At 36.8% G+C, this 9,983-nt stretch overlaps 1 protein-coding gene across 1 annotated transcript in view; it reads left to right on the top strand.

The window, feature by feature from the left end:
- The first annotated feature begins 636 nt into the window (after nt 1-636).
- The window catches only part of LOC149779430 (putative ubiquitin carboxyl-terminal hydrolase MINDY-4), an 87,595-nt gene continuing 78,248 nt past the window's right edge, over nt 637-9,983 (top strand). Inside the window, exons 1-2 of the mRNA XM_089940091.1 lie at nt 637-757; nt 3,426-3,545. Coding sequence (XP_089796217.1) covers nt 695-757; nt 3,426-3,545 — 183 coding nt within the window. The 5' untranslated portion in view covers nt 637-694. The remainder of the gene's footprint in view (nt 758-3,425; nt 3,546-9,983) is intronic.

Here is a 9,983-nt window from a genome sequence, read left to right as displayed (position 1 = left end):
TAAAATAAAAATATAATGCAAGTATAATATTTATTTTTCATTTCTTTGTTCATTATATGCCACAAATTCCAAAATAATTCAGTCTGAATCAAAATCTCTATATAACACTTTTGTCAAATTCATATTTAAGTTGCATGTGAAATGTATTTAGTGTATTTACTGTTAACTAATGTATGCTATTACCTTGTTAAATTTTTTGCTTATGTGCAAAGGTGTATTACTCTGATTATCCATTTTATTTTCTCACATTATATTGTTTGAGGAGCATCAGAATTTATAATTAACACATAGCTTCCAATAATAGATTCCAAGTCTTCGGAGGGCACTGCACGTTCTCATAGCGATTTTCAATGATATTAAAGTGTTGAAGCTAACAATGCGTATTTCCTAAGTATATTTAAAAATAATAAAGAATTTAAATATATTTTTGCGACAACAGCTCTAAAATAAAAAAGAAAAAGAAACAAACAAATCACACTACATTACTTCTCTGTGACTGTGCCTTCGCATTTTTGAGTTTATACGTTGGTCAGTGTATTATGTTAATTTAAGTATTCGGAAGTTTATACTTTTCTCTGTGGAAAAGGACCGATATGTTCCGGTTCATCGCCATTGGAATGTTTTGAAATGGCGACTCACTGTAGCTACAGTGCCGGTTGTTGATGACATAAAAGAGAAAAGCAAAGACTTTATAATGGAAAACGAGTATATAGAGGGTATAGCTTCATCCCTTGTGCGAGAATATCTCAACAGAAAGGTGAATTAGCAATCTTTTACTTTCTTTCTTAGTTTTGTATCAGTATTTACGAAAAGTCACACGTTTTCGATACCAGACAAAAATTTCGAGTAACGTGCATATACGATAGGCTTGGTTCACCATTATCCCGTGTCGTATAGTTTAAGTGTTTAATTTTCAGGCTCTCAAAGGTGACAAAATGCTTTATTGACTTTTAGACATACCGCTGTTCTTTTTATCCTTACAGAAACTGAAACCCTGGATGTAGCATTGAACGCTGCATTATCGCTATGCTTAATGTTGTAATCGTTTATATTAAAACCGTTTTGTCATTGCTATATACATCTATTATTATTATTATTATTATTATTATTGAAATCTGATTTAAAAGTTAAACTATTATTGCTTTCTGATTTGTTTAGGATAAGTAGGATAATAAGCAACATTTTGTCAATTTCAGTCCATATTGGCTATCATGGAATGAAATTCCAAGCATAACTTTGTAAGGACATTATGTCACCATTGGTATATGACATATAATCATGAAAACATCAAACGATACACTGAATATATATTGTAATCAAAACCAATGTGGATATAGTAAGTTTGGCAAGATTTTTGTACATGATGATCAATGGAATTGTGTTCACTTTACAAAGAAGTGATGTTCATTGTTTTTCAGTGTAGAATTACCAATAATGTTGATATTTTGGAGGTAATTTTGCTCTGATAGATTTGCATCCATCCTGGCTAAAGCTTTACATCTGTCAACAGCCGATAAATGACACTTGTTCATAATTATTTGGGAAATGCTATTTGCCACAATTAATATAGTGCCTGCAGTAATACAGTGCTGCGGTATATATTTTGAACTCAGTGCAAAGATGCAAAATTGGACCAACCTCCATGGATAGGAGGGAATCAAACAACTCAGCTCATAGACCACTTGGTCCAAGACAAGTCGGCCCAGGTTTTGGACAACTCTGGCCCAATCCTGATTCAGCTTAACTACATGCATGTTGATAAAAGCAAAATAAATGAATATGTTCTGAATTTAACTTTGATCATAGTTACATTCCTTAATTAATTAATTTTTTCTCCAGATTTTTTTTTCCTATTTTTTTCTTCCAACAGAAAATCTTATTAGCAGGTTAAAATATCATCATTTGTCTAACCACAGCCACACCTCCTTTTCTACTTAGCCTAAAGGACAACTCGGATAACTTGTTAAAAACAAGTTGGGCCAGTTGTTTATTATCATCAAACAGGGTCCATAAATGTTACTGCTTAGTGGACATAATCAAGCTACAACAGTGTCTGGATAGAAGGTATTTTTCTTGACTGAAATTCAGCTTGGTTTGTTTTTGCTAATGATTGGTTTTATTTGGTGTCATCTGAGATGTGTTAAATAACATTTCTGCACCAGATTAATTCTATAACTTTTGCCAGGTCCAAACTGTCTTAAAAAATTGGTTCACCTTGTCCTGAGCATTTAAATTGTGCTGTCTTTTATGAAAATGCCAGGCACTGAGTTGATTAATGGCTGGGTCCAAGTTGTTGGAAACCTTGGTTAAACTGTTTTGGTCCTTATTGTCCAAATTTCTGTAGACTTCATGAATACTCAGTGTATCAAGATATTTAGCCTGTATTTATTTTCTTTGTGGGCATAGGTGTTCCATACCATTTGCAGAGGATACAGAAACTTTTTATAGCATGATGTTAAATGTGCAATAGCATCATAAGATTTTTTCAAATATGCATGTGATCTCTATCAAAGTGAAACAGTTATGAAGCCTGATAATGAAGTTTTGAAGTTTTGGTCATAGAAAACATAATCTAAGTCATTTACTTTCAGATTGTAGAACCTTTTATAAATGCTTTGGGGGGTATTGTTGAAAGTAAATCATTTGGAATATGTGCTTCTGTCATCAAAATTTTGGACAGGTTTGATGATGTGAGAAATAACACATAATAAAGAGGTTATCTTGCATTTAATGGCAGCACTTGTTATCACTCTAAGTCGATGCTTCTGTTCAGTTTTGATAAAACCTGGAATATTTTCTTATATCATTGAGAACTCAACCAGGTTTAGTAATGAGTGAAATCCAGACACACTAATTAGAGTGGCTGAGCTTCTTATCACTCTTGAAGTCATAACTCTGATCTGATTGTAATAAAACTTGGAATATTGGGCTGTATTTTAAAGATCATGGATGAGTTTGATGATGAGCAGTATCCATACATATTAATGAGGTGATCTTGCATCTGATTATTTGAGTTTGTTACCACTTTGGAAGCCACATTACTGGTCTGATTTTGAGCAAACTTTGAATGTAGGCTTATATGATCATGATCTCTAATCTATTTGAATCTGTGCAGGATATGTGGATATTACTGAGGTAATCATGCATGTGATCTGGCTAAACTTGTTACCATTTCTAATTGACTAACAAATCAAACCTAATCTGGGTCACCACCCAAAAAGGTTAAGTACCACTGATGTATTGTCAGAGGGATAAGCCATCAAGATTATGTCCAGAAACCTGGTTTGTCTGACATGGACTATTTGTTTGGTGATTGGAAAAATGGTAATAAAATAAAATTTCAATCTGACCATAACTTTTTGTCAGCATCAAACTGGAAACATGGATAATTACTTTTTCCTTAATATTTCTTTGTGTTTTTTCAGGGATTAAAGATTACGCTGCAGGTAATGGATGAAGAGTCTCCACGTACAAGCACATGTATCAGTAACAGACAGACTCTTTTGAAGGAATTGCAGATTGAAAAATTAATGAAAAAAAACAAGGTATTTGCAATTAAATTTGGCTATGTGGTTTACGAAATAGACACATAATAGTTGGGAAAAGCAAAGTTGCATTATCAGCATTCTATGTCAGATTTAGAAAAACAAAACAATTATAAAACATTGGATTGACAGATTAAAAAAGCTGGAGTACCAGTTCTATGATCAGGATTACCAGGAATCAGTATTTAGCAATGAAATGTTAAAGTGGTAACAGCATAAATTGTATCACTGTAAACATTGGGTTATTGTCAACATTCTTATTTAGTCCAAGATAAAACTGAGTTGTATAAATAGGGATACAATTAAATGAAAACTAAAATGTAGTAAGGTTCACTTTTTAAACAAAGAGATAACATTGAAAGTTAGCTATCAAAGTTAGAATTTATCTGCTATTCCCATAACAATGTTTTTACATGTATTTGAGGTATAAAATAAAGCATTAATAATGATGAGTAAAAGATTTTAGTCATTCTGATCTTGACAGTAGGAAATCTCACTTTAAGAAAATAACAAGTGATGTGTTACTATGAAGATAATATTAACCTCATTATTAATTTAAAATTTTGTATTGAAAACCAGTAGAGTTTCACTTTGAGGTGCAAATAAAGATTTCCCAAACTTTTATACCTTTATGGTTGTATTAGTAACATCCCATAATAAAATTGCAAAGTAAACAAACAAGGTTTAAATATTTGTGTCTTCACACTTCATTGTTACTATCCAATCTTTTCTTAGTGTGGGAATACAGGTATCTAGGTTGACACTGTTACAGTTGATCAGTAAAATTTGGTTGCATAAATATTATTGTCATGTTCGATTATTTGGTTTACCGGTTAAGGGCAGTACTGTGTAAATGTTTGTTCCAGATCTTACTCCCATTTAACTTATGTCATCTCATTTACCAGTGTTTTAGTTAATATTTTAAACTTTCTTTGAATTAATTTTAAAAACTAATAGTTAAAGGATTGATATAAAATTGTTTGTTCAGCTTGATTCTTCTTTTTAAATCGAGCTTGTCATGAATCAATCAAATCTTAAAAACATATTGCACCAGAAGTCAGCTGTAGCTTTGCAGTCTAATTCAGCCAACCTTGAATTTTATTATTGCATTTTGTTTGGTAAAAAGTGAAAAATAAATCAACATTTGAAACAATTGACATAATTTGGCAATTTTAGCAATCGCTGTCTCAATGTAAAATGTATAATGTATACAATGTCAAAATAGGAAACTCTCATCTTCCTAGCTCAAAAATTCATCAATAAGTTTTATTTCAGAGTAATGTATGATCGATATCCTTTGTATAATTCTGTGCAATTACATAGTTTTAAAAGCTTCTAGATGTTGGAAATATTTGGTCTAGTAACCCCCAGTTCCTGACTGGTTTCATTATCTTTGTAACTCATCAGATGGAATTGGTCCTGTTGAATCGATTTCTCAACTGATCATGAGTCAGCAAAACCAATTCCTTTTGATGAGTCACCAATATAATGAAACTGGTCAAGGTGGGTGGTGGGGGTGACTAGACTACACCAGCAGATGGAAGGATATGTCTGCACATCGTATCAGGCATTATCTTCTTTCAATTGAATTTAATCAAAAGTGAAGGTGACCCTCTCTGCGATACCAATTATATAGGTCCCAATTCCTTCAGAGCCAGATGAGTCTGAACAGAAGTACGTCAGCACTATCCAGCTCTTCCACAACCATATTGATTAGAAGAGATGCCAAAATCAACAAAAAGAGAAAACTGGATGACCCAGTTTCAGAATGCCAACAAATCAAGTATCTACTACTACCAAATTGGAACCACCTGAATTCCAAGAAAAATAAAAGATCACCTCGGAGGTTTCCATTTTAAAGAGACCCCAGTGACTAAGCACTTAAACCAACCTTTTCACAAGTAAAACTGTGTTAAGTATCAGACGATTGAAATGATCCAATCTGATCAGATTAATCAATTAATTAATCCATGTATTCAAACTTCTATGACTGTACTATGTACATGTACTATGTCACTGCTGACAATGCAGGTACTTGAAGACATAGTTCTGCTTAACACCTGTATCATGTCATGATCAACAACAAAGGTACTTAAAGATGCAGTACCTGCTTAACTACTATAATGTAGTGTATGTCACTGTAAGCAGCAGGGAGGGCGAATCCTACAAAGGTCTAGAGACCACCAAATGATAAAATAAGCCTTAAAAAAAAGCTAATCTTACAACAGCAACGAGACAAAAAAACGCGACCCCCCCCCTCAACTTGTTGTCGCCGCCCGGGGCTGCTCTCTTCGAGTTTCTCACGTTAACCATACAATGTATCAAGTCCGATACGGTATCGTGTCCGCGGGTCGTGTAAATTTATTGTCACAAATCCATGCGCGATAATTAAATCGCAGGTTATCAAATAATGGCAAATATCGGAGAAGCACTCACAACTAGATTGGCACGACAACGACTAGCCGCGATTAAAAAATTTCTTCCGGTTCGTGATTCCGTCAAAGAAAAATTAAAAGAGAGACAAGAAGCGCGAGTTGAGTTTGCAACATCTGCGGAGGAATTATTTAAGCCTATTACAGCAGCTACTGGTGAAGTTAAAACTGCAATTGTAGGAAAACCTGATCCTGCCGACCCTACCAAAACAAAACGAGGGTTACTTCAAGCAATAGAAGAACTTAAACAGCAGGCAGATGCAGGTGCCGCCGGAGTAGTGACAGTTGCTAAGGAAACATTTATTAATAAATTTACCGAAGATGGTATTACTGAAATAAAAAATATTCCGCTTACTAGCGTGGATGAACTTAGGGAATTTTCTGTTTGGATTGTCTTAAATTATCCTAACCGGCAGGATTTTTTAAAACCAGGAGCTGCCTCGGGTATGACCCAGGCTGATTGGAGGGATTATGTTTATAAAGTAAACCGAGACATTCCTCGAATATCCAGCACTGATGATACCTATAATTTTATAAAAACTGGCGTAATTGGGGTTAATAAGGAACTAAGAGACCAACGAACGAAGGTAAAGGAGGAAGAAGAGAAGAAAAAAATGCAGGAAAAGGAAATGAAAAAGCAGAAAAAGGAGGAAGAAGAGAAGAAAAAAATACAGGAAAAGGAAATGAAAAAACAGTCGAGACTACAGGAGAAGAAACCACCAGCTCTAAAAATAGACCCCGCAATAACACTGCCTGATCCAGTGCCTGAAATTTCATCACCTGAACAAATGGGGGCTAGCGCTCCTGATGATGATTTTACCACTCCTGTTTCGTCGCCCATCCCCCCCGATATATCAGAAAAGGAAATACTGAAAAGCAAAATAAAAGAATTACAAAATGAATTAAGAGATTTAAGGGTGGAAAAAGAAAAATTACAAAAAGAAATACCGAAAAAGGGTACCGACTCTAAGGTAAAAAAGATAGAAAAAAAGGAAAGATCTGTAATTGATGAAATTTTTAAAATATCAGCAAAACTAGAGAAAACAGGAAAAGGATACACCGGTCGCGGATATAACAACCACATCTGTCCTAATAGCGTCGTCAACGATGTGTCCAGACTAGAAGTTCTCATCGGAGGAAGACGTGCCGGAAACAACTCTCCGGAAATTATAAATGAAGCCGCAGATATCTGTCAGAGACTATTTCAGCGTGGCATTATGGATATAAGCACATACCGGGGACTCATTGATGAACTCGCAGACGGTTACCACAGCGACTAGTAAATTTAGTTAGAGAAACAATAATTAAATAAAATGATCGTGCACAATTCTCAACCTAGACACACTAGCGTGTTACCAGTCCGCGTAGTGAACTCGCGATTACCAGTCTACAGAGCAACCTACGGAGATGGTCTCGGTGATACAGTTACTGGTTTGTTTTCAAGAATAGCCCCTAAGGTGTTACCGATTGCAAAACAATTGTCGATGAAAGCTATTGATGTTGTCAAGGATAAAGCCCTTGGATCTGTTGGTGATCTCGCCGGGAAGGCATTCGCGTCAATCAAGGATAGACTGTTACGGTTAACTCGTAGATCAAAAAAACCGCCACCGGTGAAACTGGCCAGTACTGAACTTATGCCCGCGGACGTCAGTAAAGTAATAAATCAGGCTGCCAATCAAAAACTTGCAGAGCTTGTAACCCAAACACCCGAACAAATAAATACAAGCCTGATATCAGGAAGCGGATTTCGTTTTAGAAGACAATAATTTTATATAATGTTCAAACCTATATCTGATCCAGCGTTCGACATGGATGCACCAACACTAAAAGATGAGTCCGTGCGCGATTATCAGTATTATTCTTATGAGGCAACAGTACCTAATCAACGCGGACGAATTGAATTACGAGTCCAGGATACAAGTAGATATTTCCTGCCCGCTGAAGCATTTCTTGAAGTCACGGGTGAACTTGTAACAGATGTTGTCGCTAATACAGAATACGGAGCTAATGTTCGAGTTGGTTTTGTTAATAATGGCATCATGGCGCTGTTTAAAAGTGCCTCATACAGCATTGACGGGAGAGAAATTGAAACGATTCAGGATAATGTTGACGTTGCTACAACAATCCTGGGATTAGCGAGATACTCAGATGATTACACTAGATCAGCTGGTCCGACTATGATGTTCGCTAAGGATAATTCTGATCATCCTGAACACAGATCTACTATTCAAGTACAAACAGCACAAGGCACTGCTATGGACCCGCAACCGGCTGGATTTGCGGCCAGACCAGGTGCTGCATTTCCAATATTAAGGCCTAGTCCAGAGTACAATTTAGGTTTTGCTACACGTAAATTAATGTTATCAGGTGAACGTAGGAGATTTTCATGCGCAATTCCACTGTCTCACATCTTTGGATTTTGCAGACATGTCAGAAAGGTTATTTTTGGAGCCAATCATACAGTTGTACTTAACCGAAAAAGTGATGACGTTGACGCTATCTGGCGAGAAGACGGTGTTGCTGGCGGTAAAGTAATATTATTCAAGCTTGCTTTGTGGATGCCAGTGATGTCCCCATCGATCACTGAAGAGCAACGGCTACTCTCTTTCATGGACACAGGCGGTAAATCATTGATATCATGGTTGACAACAACAACAGATTCCATTCAGGGTGCCGGTGCTGGGCAGTTTACGTGGCACATAGCATCACAACAGGGAATATCAGCGCCGCGACATATTTTTGTTGCACTCCAGCAAAATGCGAGGTTGACTTCCCAACTACAGAGTCATATGATATTTGACAAACTTGGTGTCTCTGAGGTTTCGCTGCGAATAAACGGGCATCAGGAACCATCCGAGGATATACTGATAGATTATGAGCGAAATGAAGTTGCACGGGCGTATCATCGTTTGATGACATTTATGGGACGTGATCAGAATATTGATACCGGGTTGCAGATATCACAACTGGATTTTACAACGCTGTATCCGATTTATTACTTTTCGCTGGAACATTTGGATCTAACAAAACAATCTGTCGTTGATATACACTTCAAAGCTCGTGTAGGTGTGTTTCCCCTCGGCCCGCCTGCTGGTTTTAGAGCGATCGCTGTCATACTCTCCGATAAAGCAATGCTGCTTGAAGGTGTTGGCGGACGAATGAGGGTCATCGACGCTCCAATCGAGAATATGTAACGCAATTAAAATCAAACTTAGGATATAATGTCATACAGTCATGTTAATGTCACCTTGACTTCCGGTCAAACGAAGAAATTGCAATCAAAGAACGCAAGCACGTGCGGGACATCAATAACACTAAAACGAGATCAGATTACTGGTGGTCCAAACAAGCTGTCGTTGACTAATACTCAGATTAAACATTTTAATAAGGCACTAACAGCAAAAACCGGTATCCGCCTTGATTTCTCTGCTGCAGCTATCAAGGACATGACTAAAACCGGTGGAATATTTCCCCTCATCCCAATACTAGCTGCTGCAATTCCAGGATTACTTGGCGCAGCGGCAAAAGCTGCAGCGTTAGGTGCAGTTGGAACCGCAGCTGGAATGGCACTAAAGAAAGCAACCGGACACGGGTATAAGAAAAAAAAGGGGAGATCCACTCGCGGATCAGGGCTAAGACTACCAGGAACTCCACCATCATGGTATCCAAAAAAATTCTAACGCCGTTGAGCAATTTTGATTTACTCGATGCTGTTAAAAAATTGCGTATAAAACATTTCAGAGGAGTATTTATGCGAGATCAATTACCGACGCGGCCGCGGAATCCAGAAACTGGCATTATCAATCTCGACAACAAAGATGGTCCGGGAACTCACTGGGTTGCTTACGCGATCGATCCACGTGGAATTATCTATTTCGATTCGTACGGTTTAGCACCGCCAACTGAGTTTCTCAAATATGTCAGCAGATTTTATAATGTTCCAGTGTGGCAGTCGACGCTACCAACACAAACATTAATTGATCCGCCCATTTGTGGGAACGAGGTT

Source organism: Sinohyriopsis cumingii, chromosome 17, assembly GCF_028554795.1.
Source record: "Sinohyriopsis cumingii isolate HCF-2022 chromosome 17, ASM2855479v2, whole genome shotgun sequence".
NCBI classification, from domain to species: Eukaryota; Metazoa; Mollusca; class Bivalvia; order Unionida; family Unionidae; genus Sinohyriopsis; species Sinohyriopsis cumingii.
The sequence above is the reverse complement of the archived record's forward strand: the minus strand, read 5'-3'. Positions and strand labels throughout refer to the sequence as shown.